This window comes from Telopea speciosissima, chromosome 9 (genome assembly GCF_018873765.1).
Source record: "Telopea speciosissima isolate NSW1024214 ecotype Mountain lineage chromosome 9, Tspe_v1, whole genome shotgun sequence".
Classification (NCBI taxonomy): Eukaryota; Viridiplantae; Streptophyta; class Magnoliopsida; order Proteales; family Proteaceae; genus Telopea; species Telopea speciosissima.
Window position 1 is genome coordinate 11,960,910 of NC_057924.1, and position 18,245 is coordinate 11,979,154.

The 18,245-nt window shown below is 38.7% G+C and overlaps 1 protein-coding gene across 2 annotated transcripts; it reads right to left on the minus strand.

Annotated features, from left to right (window-relative positions):
- Positions 1-374: 374 nt before the first annotated feature.
- On the minus strand, positions 375-18,016 carry LOC122640073 (NAC transcription factor 56). Of its 2 annotated transcripts, XM_043833191.1 has the most exons (5): positions 17,770-18,016; positions 17,361-17,674; positions 16,710-17,267; positions 7,852-7,861; positions 375-385 (listed from the first exon to the last, which is right to left on the minus strand). In XM_043833191.1, the coding sequence occupies exons 1-3, from the start codon at positions 17,999-18,001 to the stop codon at positions 16,710-16,712; spliced, it is 1,104 nt and encodes a 367-aa protein (XP_043689126.1). In that variant the 5' UTR covers positions 18,002-18,016; the 3' UTR covers positions 375-385; positions 7,852-7,861. The 2 variants fall into 2 exon arrangements, with proteins under 2 accessions (XP_043689126.1, XP_043689125.1); XM_043833190.1 differs by lacking the exons at positions 375-385; positions 7,852-7,861 and having other exon boundaries at positions 16,708-17,267.
- Positions 18,017-18,245: the final 229 nt, after the last annotated feature.

The window sequence follows — 18,245 nt, forward strand, 5'->3', positions numbered from 1 at the left end:
TCGGGAGGGTCTTGGTAAGAGCATCGCTCTTTCCGCCTGTCGAGTGACCGGGCCTGCCTCCACCCGAATTGCCTCTCGAGGCGGGCTCCTCGCTGCCCAACTTTTTCCTCGACGGGAACTGCCTCCCCACTCCCTCGTCATGTCACACGGCTCCTTGTGACGTTTCCCACAGACGGCGCCAATCTGTTGTGACAAATTCTGACTCGTGCACCGGTTCTGCTGGTCGGGTCGTCCCTGAGTGGTCCTGTATAGTCAAAACCACAGAAAGACAAAGAAGCCCCGGCTTGAGCCGGTTAGTCTGCTTCGATGCCTAAGTCAGACCTTGCAACAGATAAATCTCAAACTAAAGAGCTTGAGTAAGTTGAAAAATTCAGAGCCCCCATACCTTAGCCTGGCATGACTATTTATAGCTTTAAGACGTTGTACGATACTTAAACTTCTTTGTTTGTAGAGGATAACTTCGATTCCCCATAATCGTCGATGGCAGCGTCCCTAGCTGACACGTGTATGACCTAGGGTCACGCCTAATGTGTGATTCTGAGGTCATGCGAGGTGCATGACCCTCCCTTGACCGGGGTCAAGGGGTGTAAGCTATATCTAACCATGGTTAGCATGATTTCTCGACGTGATCGGCCGACCTGACCTCTGTGTAGGTCGGTCTGAGGGCTGGTCCAACTTTTCCACGTGTCGCGGGACGATTAGCTGTGGTAAAATATGGTCTATCCGGAATAAACCTCAAAATTCATTTTGAATCATCAAATTTGAATTTATGAAACAAAAGAATGGATTTTCAAAGATTAATGAACTTGGGCCAAGTTAGGGCCAGCCCAGTTCAAATCTGAATTAAACATATCAAAGGTTCTACGGAAATTTTAGAAATTCAACGCTAAAAGACTAGGGGTGTCAATAATACTCGGCTGGCCCGAACCCGCTCGAACACGACCCTGATCTGCCAGCCCGAAGGGCGGGTCAGGGTTGAGATTTTGGCTAACCCTGACAGGGTCAGGTCGGGTCGGGCTCAAGGCGGCGGGCTTAGCCCGGCCCGGCCCGGACCCGACCCTGAATTCTTTATAAGCATTTATATGGCTGAAAATACCAAAATACCCATAAGAGTGATAAATAACCCTAATCCCATATGGCCATATTCCCTTTTTGTTTTCAATTTTCACATTTTCAGTCTTCCTGTTCTTCTTCTTCATCCACGAGAAGTTGAGAAAGCCGCCGCTCGACGACTAGCAGCCTTCTTCTTCCTCGGTTCCTCCTTCCCAGATTCGCATCAAGGTATGTTCTAATATTCAGTACTTCATTTTTATTTGGGTCTTTCCCCATCCTCGCAACAGTGCTGCTAGTATGCGTGGATTCAGATCTGAAATGCATCTCTCTTGATCAGCGTCTGTGTTTATTGTTTTTTAAATCTTTGAAGTTTGAATGCATGTTCTCTGTGAATCTGTGATATATTTGTCTTCCTACAACACCAGCCATAAGAATTGCGGCAATATCAACTATTTTATTATTTTAAGAACCAACGCTTCTGAATCGTTCCGGCAATCGTCGGATGTAATGCCCCCACAGCTCGTTGTCTCCTACTCTTAACCAGCATTATATGGCCCATGCCAGTGTGATATGAATGACCTAACACAAACCACTGGGCGAGAGTGGAACACGTCTGCTAGTGCCGGCTAAACATAACACTGACCATGACCTAACAAAAACCACTGGGTGAGAGTGGAACACGTCTGTTAGTGCCCTTGAACAAGATACATCTGGCTATTCTTGTGGCCAACCAATTGCACTATCCTTGAATTGTCATTTATATTTTCACACACAGCTCTTTTTTCTGGTTAAACAGCAAAATATTGTATTTAACCTAATAAAATGAAGTAAAAGTCCCATTCAGAAGAAATAGCTGCGTTGTATAACCAATTCACAGATATAGATGATCTGTCTAGGATGAGAATTATGAGTTCACACTTAAAGATAACTAAATGCAAACAATCTCTATCATAGACATCAGAGATGAGTCATGAAGACATGAACTAATCCCTTATTCCTCTAGGGAAATGAATATCCACATTCATTCAAATTCTTTTAAAACAGAGGCCAAAACACATCTACAAGTTCACACTTTCTATCACACCTTCACAAGAGATGCATAATGTCCTCATATGAGACAGACAGATCCCATCTTCGAGAATGGCAATAAAATATTGAAAAAATAAATATATATCATAATGCAATGGGAAAGATCTCCCCTACTGCTTATATTAAGGGTGTGATAAGATGGTGACTTCTACTTTGAACCTAGAAGAATCCAAACTTGAGCATAGAAGACCTCCCCTGGTTCATTCATTTTCTGAGCGAATTCTTTTTCTCCGGCCAGTTGCAGTACATTGCTATGGACTCAAAGATGACTATGTCAATAGTAAAAGCAGCGATGGTTGTGTGATTGGTTGTCTACGAAATTGACCTGGTCAGGGTGTTTGACTAGAACTGTTCCAACCACTATGATGAGATCACTTTTAATTTTTTTTAAAGGATTTATTTTGTTATACTCTGAGATGATAGATATAGAGTCAAAGTATCAAACTTTGGCACCACTTTCTAGTGTTTAGTAGTAAATTTACACCAGTAAATTAATTTAACTTAGGGAAAATTACATCCCCTCCCCTATACTTTGTCTTAATTACACGTTCTTCCCTTTGATTTTCCCACCTTACATATGATTCCCCTGTAGTTTTCAAAAAATTACTAAGACCTCCCCTACCGTTAGCCTCCATCTGTTAAGTTGTGATGTGGCGTATTTATATTTTTTTTAATACCAAAACTAACCCTGAGACCTTGTGAGAATACCATTATATCCTTTTGATTAATACCAAAACTAACCCTGAGACCTTACACATGTCTGGATTTTTGAATTTGTACAGATCTCAATGGAGGAAAACTCAAATCCAAGGCAGCCAAACTCAAGTTCAAATCATCCAAATTCAAATCCATTTGAATCAAGCTCTAAGGATCCTGTGACAAGCTCTACAAAGGCACAACCAAACTCTAATGCTTCTGAGGTATCTTCTAATCCCTTCACTATAGGGTCATCTAGTGTTTGGAATCACTTCACTAAAGTTATACCTCCCAGTGGTTCAAAAGCTACTAAGTGTACGCGCAAGTATTGCCACAAGGAATTTGGTTGTGCAAGTGGACATGGTACTAGTTCACTAAAACGACATTTGGATAGATGTCTTCTGTGTCCAAGTAGTGAAAAAAATAAGAAGCAAAAACTTTTGGATTTTAAAGTTGACACGAGTGATGGTAAGAGTACAATCACTAGTATCTTAGCTTGAAAATTTGATTATGAGTTGTATAGAAAGGCGCTTGCTCGCATGATTATTATGGATGAATTGCCATTTATATTTGTAGAGCGGGACGGGTTTAGAGATTTTTGTAAGGCTTTACAGCCTAGGTTTAATACTTTGACCCGTAATACTGTGGCACAAGATTGCTTGCAATTGTATCTGGGGGAGAAAAAGAAGTTGCAAGATTTGTTTAAGAGAACTGCTCAACGGGTGTCCCTCACCACAGATATGTGGACTTCTATCCAAAATCTTGGTTATTTGTGCCTCACAGCACATTACATTGACCCAAATTGGAAATTGCAAAAGAAAATCATTAACTTTTGCGTAGTCCCATCACCACATACTGGTGAAGCAATTAGTAATGCCCTTGAGCTGTGTTTAATTGATTGGGGTTGGATAAATGTGTAGTATTACGTGGACAATGCAAGCGATAATGATGTTGCAATTCGAAATTTAAAGAGAAGATTTAATAAGAAAAATGGGTTATTGTTGGGTGGTGAGTTTTTTCATATGAGATGTGCTGCCCATATTTTGAATTTGATTGTCAAGAAAGGTCTTGAGGATTGTGGAGATGTTGTAAGTAGAGTTCATTCTGTAGTGAAGTATGTAAGGAGTTCACCATTAAGGTCACAACAGTTTAGATTGTGTTGTGAGCAAGAAAAGATTGAGTGTAAGAAAGCTTTGAGTTTAGATGTTTCTACTCGTTGGAAAATTGGAACTCTACATATCTTATGTTGCAAACTGCTTTGGAGTTTCAAAAAGCTTTTGAATGTGTAGAAGATAGAGACCCAAACTTTACTATGGAGTGCAAGGATGGGGTCCCAACTACTCAAGATTGGGAGAGAGCTAAAGTTTTATGCAAGATGTTGGAGTTTTTTTACAATGCAACTACAAGATTGTTTGGGTCTCTTTTTACTACTTCAAATCTTTACTTCAAAGAGATTAGTGTGATTGAATCACAGTTGAACAAATGGTCAAGAAGTGAAGATGACATGATTTGGGATATGTCATTGGCAATGAAAGAAAAATTTGACAAATATTGGGGTGGTAGTGGCACTGAAAAAATGAATATTATGTTGGTTGTTGCTCGTGTTCTTGATCCACGATTTAAGTTGAGATATGTGAAATATTGCTATTCAAAATTATATTCTCAACATGAGGTGGAAGAGAAAATTGAGAGGATTAAAAATGTCATGGATCGTCTCTTGAGACATTACCAAATGCAGGGGTCGACAAGTAGTACAGTGAGAGTTGATTCATCTACAACCTCTTTTGATGGTTCATCAATAGATGATGATGACAGTGAATTTTCAGAAAGGGGTTTTCATAATGCATTAGAAGAGGAGGAGCGTTTCCATGTGACATCTGACTTAGACAAATATTTGTTGGAAGGTATTGAGAAGGAGGATGAACTCAATTCTTTTGACATCTTGAATTGGTGGAAGGTCAATAGTACAAGATTTGTGGTTCTAAATAAGATGGCAAGGGATGTTTTGGCCATTCCTGTCTCAAGTGTTGCTTCAGAGTGTGCTTTTAGCACCGGTGGTAGGATTTTAGACCAGTTCCATAGCTCTTTGACACCTAAGATGGTAGAGGCATTGGTATGTACACAAGATTGGCTACGACAGGCACCGGTTTCAGTTGATGTTGAAGAGAACTTAATTGACCTTGAGAAGATCGAATCAGGTAACAACATTTTAAATTCCCTTATATCATTTAATTACAATAATAATAAGAACATTATGAATGATGATTAAGTTTATTGATTTGTTCATTTGTTAAATGTGTTTTTTTTCAGCTACTAACAATGATTGTGGTGATGCAACTATAACTTTAACTTAATGGATGATAATGCATACTTATTTGGCGGGAACTAGTAAGGACTTGTATCCAAACAATAGTTCTTATTAGCTAATATTTTCTTTGACATCTACTTGTATTAATAGAGTTTTTCCCTCATTTTGGGCATTTTTTTTTTCCAGGAATCCCAGATTCAAGCATATCATGGAGATGGATCATGGATGCTGCTGTGATTGATGGTTGATTGTGGCAGTATTTTTATTCATGGATGATTGTAGCAGTAGTATTTTTATGGATGTTTGTGGCAGTATTTATATGGATATTTGTGGTAGATTATTGTGGATGATTGTGGTAGTATTTTTATGATGTTTGTGGAAGTATTTTATTTTTGGATGTTTGTGAGAGTATTTTTATTTATGGATGTTTATGGCAATATTTTTATTTATGGATTTTTATAGATGTTTGTGAATTATTTTTATTTAAATTTACAAGTCCCTCTCTCCCTCTCTCTCCTTCCCATCTTATTCTTATTCTTCACAGAATTTTTCAGGTTTTTTTTAGATATATTCTTTGATATATATCAATCAGGGTCAAGACAGGGTTAAAACAGGGTCAAGACAGGGTCAATCAGGGCCGACCCGACCTTGCCCGACCCTATCAGGGTCGGATCGGGTCGGGCCGGGCCAGAGAAAAACCTTGGCAGGGTTGGGTCAGGGTTGAGGGTTTCTTGGCCCTGCCAGGGTTGGGTCAGGGTCAGGGTCAGGGTTTTGGCAGGCCCGGCCCAACCCGACCCATTGACACCCCTATAAAAGACTCTTGTCAATGCAAAACAAGCTTGAGTCTGAGTTCGATTCCTCTGCACATACCAATAGGTGAACGTACATGTGAGAGCCAACCACCTGTCCTATTTTTGCCATTTACAAGGGGAGGAGGGGTTTTTATAGATACAAAATTAAAATGTGATTAGCTCTGAGGTGTACGTTCACCTGTTGGTATGTGCAGATGATCCATTCTCCTTGAGTCTACGCCAAATACACATCTCATGGGCTTATATTGACGTGCACTAGTGTCTATTCGATTTTGTAAGAGCATGTGTCGACGTCTATCATGCCTTCATCGACACACACTCGACATCAAAGTTAATGTCTTGGACGTTGTTTTGGATGTCAAACAGAAGTCATTCGACAATCGACATTGAAATTTGGGTTTTTGCAGCAAGTCGGACTCTTTCTTCCATTCTACATATTCAACAAACTTCGAAGGGATTTGAGGAGAAATTGGGTGAGAAATCAAGTCTAGAATGTATTGGAGCGGAGATTGAGGCAGTGTTTGGTATCCATTCTTGGAATGCATTTTAGATTGATTTCGCATTTTCAGACGATAAAAACTGTTTTTATCATCTGAGAATGCAAAATCAACCTAAAATGCATTCCACGAATGCATACCAAACATAGTCTGAATTTGCAACAACATTCAAGGCTTAGATTGCCTCAATGACATGTTTTTTGGACAACCAGCTTCGATAGGTGTATTGCATGAAGGGGACCCAAACTTTAGCTGCTTAGGGTTCATATGCATAGAAGTTTTTCAGGTCGAAAGAATCAATTGTAAAAAATTTCAAACAACCTGACGACTTTTCTAAGTTGTTTTTTGATCGGTCGATAGAATCTTTATCCTCCGGTTCCTCTCATAGGAAAGCAAAAATGATGACCTAACCCCTTGCCCGAACACACTACCTATGTAGGGTCCACCCCTTCTTATTAGAGACACCGAATAACTGTACCGGAGAGAAAACCTGAGAGGATAAAAATTGTTCTAATAGATGTCATCTACTCCCTAAAAAAGTTGGCTATTTCAAATTTTAAGAGAATCGGCTTCAAATCCAAAGAATTAAAAAAAAAACCCAGAAGTTTTCAGGTCGATAGCAAACCACCTTTCGAGTAGTAGGGGTTTTAATCGCATTGAATCGGCTGAATTGGAAAAAGTAGCCGATCCGAATCAAATCCTAATTCACTTATCACTACTCTGGGATTGGCAGGAATCGAGATCGGGCTCTGCTGATTCTTATTTAAATTGGCCCATTTTGATTTTAATTTTCGAAACAATGACTGAAAGAGAGTGTAAGAGGATACATGATATGCTTTGTTTGGTATCATTTTCCCATAAATAAAATTCTCGGTTCTCTATGGAATTTAGGGGGAAAAGAAGAATTCATATATCACTCCTTTCAAATGGAATATAGTATTCATCAAATACTCGTTAGTGAAGCCTTCACAATTTCCTTGTCTACTGATTTGGGTTAATACAAAACCACCGAAATCATTTACTGAAATCGAATCGAACTATTTAAATCAAAATCGTAAAACTATTTAATAAATAGTTCGGTTATGGTTTCAAAATTGTAACCGTTTAAGTCGAACTGAATTGTTTAATCGAAATAGACCGTTTAACACTCTTAGATGTACTTAAATGTGCCAAAATCAAATCGAAAGGTAAAGCAATCTGATGCAATACAATGGATACGTATTAGCATCGGTTTCAAAACTACTCTATACCCGATCCAATTAGGGTTTTAGTAACCGATACCAATTTTTATTGTTTTTTAAAACCTTTCGGAATGGGGAGCCACGTGACACTATATTAATGACTATCAGTCCAATATCGAATCAGTACCAGTGCAAATCGATACGATGTCCGATACTGATTACTAAATCACTGGATCCAATACTATTTGATATAATGAAATTGATTTTATTTTGTTTTTCATTTTTTCTTTTTGTGGGAAAAAGAATGACATTAGCTTTTCTATTTTATTTTTTTTGGTAGAAAGAAGTTCATTCATTATTATTACGTGAAAAACTCAAGGTGTCTAAGGCCTGATTTGGTATGATTTCTATGTCAATTTTGGATTGATTTCTTGAAATAGTCAACAAATAGATTTTTGGTCAAAAAATTGAAATTGTTTTGGTTGTATCAATATGAAATATTTCAAGAATAAAAAAAATCCATTTGATAGTTCAAATTCTAAGAATAGATTCTCTATATTTCTTTGGGAAGGAAGAAGGTGGTGGTGGCGGCGGGGTAGTGGTGGTGGTGGTGATGGTGGTGGTGGTGGTGGCGGCGGTAGCGGTAGTGGTGGTAGCGGGGTGGTAGTGGTGGTGGTGGTGGTAGCGGAGTAGTGGTGGTGGTGGTAACAGGGTAGTAGTGGTGGTGGTGGCGGTGGCAATGGTGGGAGTGGGGTGGTGGTGGCGGTAGCAATGGTGGGAGTGGGGTGGTGATGGTGAGACCATTAGGAGAAGAAGGGTGGTGTTTTATTTTTAACATGAAATTACTACTTTGCCCATGAAATTAACCATGTGTTCATTCAAGTGCAAGAGTGCTAAATCAAATGAAATAGAAATTCTGAAACAGCTCCTCAGCTATTTCAGAATTTCTATTTCACTTGATTTCTATTTCACTGAAATAAGGTGTAAAAATCAAACCAAACAATTTCAGAAATAGAAATCACCCCCTGAAATTGAAATAGAAATCATACCAAATCAGGCCTAAGTTACACAACTTTGACAGCCAAGGGGTGGAAATGGACCACTCAGTCCTACACTTACAGGACAGAGCCCTCCGGGCCAGGGAGTCAGCAGTGCTGTTTATCTCTTTGGGTACATAAGAAAATGAGACAGTATCCAAAAGAGAGCATAGATATAGAATGACATTAGCTGAAGAAGTTGAAATACTCGAGAAGGTGAGGACCAAAAAATGCTAAACCATATATACCTTTTGGATCTCTATCATCCCCCAACTGGAAATTGGTCTTTAACGTGGTCACCTTATAAGGCCCAGGAATGTAAGCAGGCCGGTCTCTCTCTAGCCTTGGCCCAATAGAACTTCATGGGCCGCGGGTTGGTTTTTATGCGCCCTTAGGGACTCAGGTTGGACTCCTAAATAGGATGGGACCATGGAATAATTTATGGTTCATGCTTGTCCCATCGAACTGGGTTCAGGCCAGCCCAGTTCTTAATTGGCCCTTTAAATCTTTGGCTCCAATGCTTCATGAAAGAGCCAATACTTGACTATATGTGCAATTGCTCTTACGAGATTTAAAGACAAAAAGAGGTGAACCATTGGCAATTAAACCATACAAATGTGCCGGCTTAAAAGCTTATAGAACCAAGGAAACCTTGCCTATCTGACATGGTAATAGGTAGGGATGTAAACGGATCGGGGCTCGGATAGTGCTATATTCGCATCTGCATCCGATTAGCTTTTGGATGGATTCGGATAGTGCTAAACAGATACAGACACGGATACGGAGCGGATATTCTATCCGGATAACTATAGCCTATCCGTATCCGCATCCGTTTAGCTTTTGGACGGATTCGGATAATGCTAAACAGATATGAATACGGATACGGAAACGGATTTCGACTATTCATTTACATCCCTAGTAATAGGGTACTTCCTTTGTTCTCTGAGCTCTCTTTCCTTTCCAGAGTGAGGCAATGAGTCTATATGCCTTCCTCTGTTCAGTAAGAATATGTAAGTTCTCTCATTGTAATGCACTAGTCCAGTTACAAGTCTTGATAATAAGCTTTACATGGACATTTTCCTCAATATATATTTTTATTTTTTTATTCAGAGAGAGAACACTGTTTGGTCGTGTGACCTGCGCCTATGTGTGGGCCAATGAGAGTGCTTGCCCAGACATCCAACATGGGGGCAAGATGGTCATTGCAAAGGGAGAGGGGGGGGGGAGAGATGACGTAATGAAATTCGTATTGGTTGGACCACACCACAGGCAGAAGTCCTCCCCTTTCAATCGAGTGGCAGGGCAGCGTCTTTGTTTTTGGACCGGAACATGAAACGCAAACCAATCGTTGGAGGAAGACAAGGACCATGGGCTTAACAGCGCCACAAAAGAGTACGCACGCTAGCGCTCTACAACTAGTACTTTGAAGCCAGCTGAAAAATGGATGCGTGCGTTCTTCTAGTGAAAGGGTTGAAATACGGTCCTGGTTTAGTGTTCCAACCAAGGATCTTCGGGATGTGAACAGAGGAGGATGTCGAGCCCTCTGGTACTTGCACCTATGTTTATCTACGAATTTATTACTGTCACGAATCCTTCTTTTTTCAGAGCCATTGGCTAGGCTTTTATTTAGTTTTCCCTCTTTTGTATTTTTTGTTAAATGAAATACTGAAATATCCTATATTACAGAAAGAAAGAAAAATTTCTTTTCCACCTTTTTACATGGAAACAAACGCAGCTTTTATGGAAAGTGAACAATTTATTGAATCTTTTATGAGTCCCAACCCAAATTGGAATCCCGTGGTCCTACTTTAGCTTTTCTTAGATTTCAACTTTAAACTTTAAAGATCAATATCTAAATTTGTTTTGCATGAACCTCTGAAGATAAGCTTTTCTTAAGAGCAGCTTTATTTTCCATGCAAATGATATTTTTTTCTTTTCTAGTTTTCTAATAATACTATGATATGCTGGCCCATCTCTATACCTGCATTTCCCTGTCCATCGTCCATGAAAGAAGTGAAGTATTAAGCTTTAAGTAGGGCTGCCTGGTCAAGGCTTAACTATCTGACCCTGAAATCCAGTTGCACTAGACTGAGTCCAAAAACTTACAGGCTGGTTCTGGGCTTGCCTTGACCTGGCCCAATCCTCTCTTTACAAGTTGATGGGCCAGGCCTATGTCATGCTCGAGCTAAAGTTTTATTTGTTATTTGCAAACAACAATCAGTTATTTAATTTTTTTTTTGTCAGAGAACGAAAAAAATGCAATGTACACCATGGTTTTAGTGCACGGTATCAGATTGGGTATTGGTTACCTGCAAAACCGATATGATACTGATACGGTATCGGCATGGATCATTTGTATCGGGTAAAGTTGTCTCTGATTTTCCTTTTAAAAAAGGATTTTTAACTTTTTTTTTTACCCCTTGTCAGTACTGTGTCACTAAAACGGTTTCGATATAATAATGGAATCAGCCACTAGTAAAACTGTCACATATCACCCGATACAGGCAATAAGATACTGATACCTCAAATCATGATGTACACTGTACTTTTACTTTCAAAGAGATAAATTGCTTATTTCATAACTAGCTATACTGTGTGCATGATGTGGTGTATTTTTTTCCTTCCTTCTTTATTCCATATTTTTAGAACTTTAAGTTTTCGGATATTTATATAAGTGGATATCGTCAATTTACATAAATAGTGTATAAAATTCTTTTCCGACCTCCCTTTTATTAACCATCCACATTATATTTTAGCTAGCTACTAAATATAATTATTTAGAATGATAATAGAAAAGGCATGAGAATCTTACACTTATAAATAAATATTGGGAATTGTAGACACCTAATTTTTTCACCCCGATGGCATGTTAGGCGATGATGATCAGGTGTTTCATGATGGTGTGGGACCCATTTTTATGGCTCTAGGGGGTCCCCATAAACCCAGTGACATCTTAAAATCATTACAAAGAATGTAAGATACATAACTTAAGAAATGATCAAAATATCCTTGTAGGTTTGGCCGGGTCAACAACCTTAACATTGGTCAAAGTTTCATGATTTAAAAGATGTTTGAAAATGTTTGAATTTGATAAATATTTTACAAAAGATTCAATTGTTTTTTGTCTTGGGAGACCCATTGGTTGAATGATTTTTTAACAAGACGGTTTCTAGTGGATTTGGAAAATGTAAATGTTAGGTTCCTTTCAAGGAAATTTATGGTTAGATTCAGGCCTAGCCCAGACCCGGACCCGGACCCAGACCAAATCAAGCGTTGGCTCAAATCCCCAGGATGGCATAGAATATAAGAAAAGAACTGGCTCGGATCAAAAAAAGAATTTGTTGGGAAGAGAGGAGTACAACTCTATAAAACTCCATTTCTGACCATTGATGAGGCATAGCCGAAGTAACTCATCTCAGATTTGAGAGATTTTAAGGAGTTTGGATCTAGGCTCTCATTAAGGACTTTGGCTATCCCTAGGCTATATGTATAGGTCCCTTAACATGTTGAGGATCAACTTTAAAAAAGTGAGACTGAAAAAGTTCTAGTCAATCCGGGCAGCTGGGCTGCATGTGCAGCGCCAGAGGTGAGGCGATGCGCATTGATGGCCTTACCTTTGCTCGGGCAAAGCACTCGGGCAGGGGTAAGGTGGTAAATGCGCGCCGCCTCACCTCTGGCGCTGCACATGCAGCCCAGCTGCCCGGTTTGACAGGAACCAAGTCCGAGTGAGACTTGAAAAGTTTGAGGCAAAAGACCCTTCAAAGGCTTGCAGATTTGGACACCCTCCCACCTAAGCCTACACCATCACAATACTATTACTTCATTGTATACTAGTGGAAGGGTGATGTAGCAATTTCAATAGTTAGATATCTAAGAAATGGTATGGGTTAACCTTGTTCAAATTCTAGATGCTATTACAATTATATTTATTCATTTGAAACAACATTTTATTTCTTTTCAAACATTTTAAAAAATTTGGCATAGTGGGCCCCCAGTGGGAGGCCGGTACAACGGGCTATTTGTTCAGTGGTAGAGCGCACCCCTAATTATTGCATCATTGTGTTTGGACTGTGAGGGCTCTTAGCCATGGCTCATCAACGCCTGACCCAGAGATGTGGATCATCCAAGGCACATTAGCATGCGTACTCCTCTTGTTCGAACTGGAGTTTGAAACCAAACTTCTCCTCAGGAGGATATGGGGCGATTCGAGTGAGATCCAATAGATCCAACTTTGAATTCACTCGTGAGAAAAAAATGTTAATTTTTAAAATTTTATTTTGTCACATTTAATTCTATTGTGGTTGAAACTTCACACATGATCAAGGGACTTTAGGATCTACTTATCCATAAAATTTGAGCTCTTGTGGCAAATATAGGATGACCCTCATAGGTGGACAGTCCAAAAAAACCTTTCACCTAATTTTTGTTTTGTTTGTAAAATATTGATTATAAAGAGACCTATCATAGCATGTTAACATGCTTGAAGTGGAAGAAGAAAGGTTACAATCCCTTAAAAATGCTTTTGGGGATGAGAGAGTCATTAAATTATTTTCCATATATCTCCCTTCTATCCTATCTATCTTTCTACAAGGTTGTTCCAGTTTTAGGGGTTTTCCCACCCTCTTTCTATATGATTTTTTTCTTTGTAATCAATACCATATCTTTGACCAAAATAAAGGAAACCACAAGAACACCTGAGTAGAAGAATCTAGGGGTGTCAATTTGAGGCCAAAAATTGACCCGACCGATTATTAATTACTCAATTTTAGTCTTAACAATTCGGGTAATATTTATTTCAATCCGGATAATCAGTTAGAACGGATTATAACTGAACCGACTAAATTGACAACCCTAGAGAGATCGAAGACTTGATATCTGGGATCAAGCTGAACCCGAGGACTGAAAAAACCAACATCACAAAAAAGCCATTGTGAGCAGGCCAAGGTGATGGTTGAGATCGAACCCTAAAAATTGGGCCGACATGGACCCCAATACTTCGTTTGGTGGTGATAGATCGATGAGCAAATATAAATACATATTCGCTGTTGATGCAGACATGTTTCATGTCATTTATTCATCACTACTGGTGTGAGTGATACGATCCTGGATCTCAGCCCACAAAACCGGTTCGGTAGGTGAGGATGCCCAGGACGATATTAGTTCACACTAGAGTTCATTACTTTTCGATGTGGGATACCCACCAGAGTTCATTATTCTAGAGTAGGACAACAGAATCGTAACAGTGACATTCTATACTACAACCTGCAATCAACCATCTTACCATACCCCGAATTTCTTACTATACGGTTTTGTAAATGGGGGCAAAGAGGTCATTTTATATGAGAGAGAGAGAGAGAGAGAGAGAACTTAGTTTCCACGGAAGCTCAGAGATACTTTTCCCTAAATTAATATACGGAGAGGGTTCTCTAGCAAGCAGAGTAACCTATACATCATCTCATAGAGATTTTTCGATTCAATTTTGTTCTACTCAAAAGAGTTATTTAGAAAGAAAAAAAAACCATGTGAAGATGACATAAGCTACGACACTTGCTCAAAGACACTTTTTCTCAGTAATATATATAATTCTCCCTTTCTTTTTCCCCTTAGCGATGATGATGATACATTTATGAATTCTCAACCAAATTATTATTATTAAGGGAAAAAGATCTCTACTTGGTGGTGTTTCCTATGCCTTCTCACAGGGCGCCATGAGATGACGCCTCTGCCCCTGGGTAGATACCTAGGCGTGCTCACCCATTGGCCCAAACGCTTACGTAGAGACCATACGACCAAATAGAGATCTCTTGCCCTATTATTAATTATATTTTTTGGTAAGTGAAAGAGAAGATGGTAATTTCTTGTAGGCCAATTGATGGATTCATTCTATTCTCCACACACCATGAATGTGTATGAATGTATGTACATGTCTATGCATATATCATGTATATGTATGTATGTGTATTATACTAGAAAAAAAGTTGTAGGTGGAGTGAAAGCATCCCCCTACGCATGGTGAGGATATTAGTGGCTTTCATTGTTTTGATATGTATTCCAAATTTAAGCACAAATGATATGAAATCTTATAAAGACCTTTTGTTCTCTTTCCTAGGAAAGGAAAGTGATTAGAGGTTTTATATTGTATGGGTTAAGATATGATTCCTTTTGATGGTGAGATGTTCCTATAGTCAACAAGGGACACCAATGTGAGGTAGCCCTGGTTGTCAACTTGTGTGACCTCAGGCCATGGAATCTACTGTTCCGGGTCCTTTCACTCCCATGAAAGAAAATGACTACTCCCCCCCACACACAAATATCTTACATAGTTTTCTTTCTTTCTAGCTAGCTAAAAGTTAGGGTTAATTAATTAATTGTTGTTAATTAGACAGATAAAGGTGAACCTTTTGAACATTTTCAATTCAAATTCAAGCCCTTTTTGAAATTCATCTAGAAGCACCCAACCCTTCTTCACCATCTGATTTTTATGAAAATGATGTGATTATTTTATTATAAGTTAAAAAAATATATATATATTTTCAGGTATCTTCCAACCCAAAACCTTAATTCAAGTTTAACTCTCCAGTTATCCCGCCCTAGGCCACCTTCTTTTTTTTTTTAAATGATTAAAATATATTCAACGAAGCCCAGAATTCTTTTACCCCCCAAAAAATGGTGGAAATAATAGTAAAAAAAAAATACAGAGAGAGTCCACAACAAAATCAACGACCTATCCCTATAATTGAATCAAGCCGGAAGGGATACAAAGAGGATACAAGAATAGAACCAACCCAAAACAATCATACACCTGGGCCACCTTTCTTAAACCACACTTTCATATTTATTGTATTTTTCTTGCATGAAAAAAGAGTGAAGTTATTGTGAAGCACACAATAAGCAAGAAATTTAAAAATGAAAAAGAAGCCTATTAAAATAATTTAATGTTTCCATCAAGGAATAATCATGGAAAATGATGTAATGTGAACTATCATAAACATGGATTAACTCTTTCTTAAAGTCTATTATAAAATGACTCGCCATGGTATAGTAAGTGTTTATTCATGAAATCGGGACAATTAGGCCTGATACTTCTTTTCCAAAGCTAATGATGCAACACTATTTGGAATCTATAGGCAAACCATCAGTCGTGCATTAGAACATTAATGTTTGCCATTTTGTAATCCAAATTTCATTCTTATTGACATTAAAAAGGTTAATATGCTGTTAAAGAACCATACACCATCATTAGTGATTAAAACACTTTATTAATCAACAAATCTTCTATGGTTGCAACTATGTTTTTGGTTTTTCATGAACCAATAACCATTCAAGTAACACCCAAAAAAATAGAATTGATTAATAAGATGATGTTATATATGGTTGCCGAATTACAAGGTTCCATCAATCACGGAGTGGAGATAGATCAAACCATCCTGCTCGTAACAGACAGGACCTTCCTAACTAAGATAATATTATATATGTTTACTTGAATTAATGTTTATAAGCTTTGTGAGCTCAATGCTATAACCATATAGGCTAGTTTGTTTCTGAACTTGAAGATTGAAAGAATCATAAAACTATATATGAAGAACAAAGATAATTCAATCATCAATACCAAGTAACTATGAGGGGATTTTTATACAAGAAGTGAATGGTGTGTCTCTTGGCAGATTAATATATATATATATATATATATATCACTATAGATAGTTATATATATATCTATCTGTAACTATGCATCACAATGAAGTCTTCATCTTTCTTCTACTTCCCTAAAGAGTATCTTTATAATCCTCTTCTATGCATGACAAATAGGTATTTTAAGTAAAACTTCCTCACCTTAACTTGAACTAGCAGCAACTGTTGCACCTATAGAGCTCAAGAACAACTCTCTCTCCTTCTCTTATTTCCTTCTTTGAATTCCCATTCCAGTCTTCTCTTTACTAACTGTTGTGTTGTTTGATAGCTATTGTGGGTATATCTGCTCTGGTGTATACTCTCTTGAATTAGATTGTTTTGATTCAAACATTGGAGTTACCATACTAAGAGTTCCAATTCATGCCAGGGAGTTGGTAAGGCTGCCGGAAAACACCATCAGTTAGTGATCCAAGAAGTGAGTGTTGATGGAATGAAGAAGCTGCATGTGGGAGTTGGTTGAGTAAAGTTGCAATCTGATTGTTTCCATCAGTATTGGTGCAGGTAGTTCCGCCGCCGCCACCGCTGTTGCTGCTGGTATTATTGGTGTGGAATCTCTTCGCCGGAGTAGTTTCGACGTCGTTCCAATAGGGTGGTGGGAGATTGCGTTTCAGAGGGAGTGGAACCATTGAGAGTTCTGACTTTGAGATAGATGATGAAGCTAGTTGAAGCATAGAGCTATTGTTGATTCCAGCACCCTCTGTTAATAAATCTTCTAAGAGATTCCCTTCATTCTCAAGCAAAGCACCAAAGTTGGTGGTGGACTTGTGATGAGAAGGTGGCCTTGGTGGGTTCTGTTGTTGTGGTTGCAGTGATGCAAACAAGTCATCTATTGAATCTTCTTTCTCCATGGCTCTATTTGAATTGTTCTTCTTATATATCCGGCATAACACCCAATCATCAAGCTATAAATATAAACCCAGAGAAATTAGATTAGTTAAACAGAGAATCAGTAATTGGGTCTTCATGGAATTGGGGAAAAGGGCTTTGATGATTACCCTTAAGGAGCTCTTCTTGTTGGCTATATCAACACCAGGAGGCTTATTGTTGTTGTTGTTAGTGTTATCTGTAAGCCTGTATTCATGCATGATCCAATTGGTTTTAATACCTTTAGGGGGTTTCCCGCCATAGAAAACAAGGGCTTTCTTCACTCCGACCTTCTGAGTTCCACCGCCGGTTAATATAGGTTTATCGGTGCCGGTAGCTTTCCAATACCCAGATGTTGCAGCACGATTAGGCCTTGCCCCATTTGGATATTTCCGGTCTCTGGGACTAAAGAAGTACCATTCTTGTTCCCCAAACGTTGCCTTACCTGATTCATTTTGGATTTGAGAGATAGCTTGAAAAGTAAATAAAGAAAGTGAGAATTTTGAATTTTGAATTTCATTGATGAATTTAATCGATTACCTGGGAGCTCCCATGGATCGAACTTATAGAGATCGACTTCAGCGATGATGGTAACAGGGAGAGGTACAGAAGATGCTTTTTTCTTCAGGTAGTGAACCACAAGTTCTTCATCTGTTGGGTGGAATCGGAAACCTGGAGGGAGTTGTGGTTGCTGGTGTTGTTGTTGTTGTTGTTGTTGTTGTTGTTGTTGTTGCTGTAGTGAGCTGGTGGTTGAAGAGTCTGTGCTCTCCATGATTGAATTTTATGAATCCAACTCTCCCGAGTATTTTGTATTTGATTTGAAGAAAGATCTTTATTGGAAGGGGTTTAGGAGATGGGAATTGAAGTTGTGTGATTGAAGAAGAAATGGTAGCGAAAGAAGAAGGGGAATTGAATGTTTTTAAACAGTTGGAAGAAGAGGACGAGAGAGAGAGAGAAGAGAAGAAGAAGAAGAAGCTGATGACGTTCTGCAATGGTGGATTGCGTTCATGTACCGA

What these genes read in the sequence shown, in the direction of transcription:
- LOC122640073 (XM_043833191.1), bottom strand. Translation starts at nt 18,001, where the DNA reads ATGGAGAGCACAGACTCTTCAACCACCAGCTCACTACAGCAACAACAA. An exon ending in CGATCCATGGGAGCTCCCAG is followed by an intron (nt 17,675 to 17,769) that starts GTAATCGATTAA and finishes AAAATGAATCAG; the next exon opens with GTAAGGCAACGTTTGGGGAA. An exon ending in ACAAGAAGAGCTCCTTAAGG is followed by an intron (nt 17,268 to 17,360) that starts GTAATCATCAAA and finishes TTATATTTATAG; the next exon opens with CTTGATGATTGGGTGTTATG.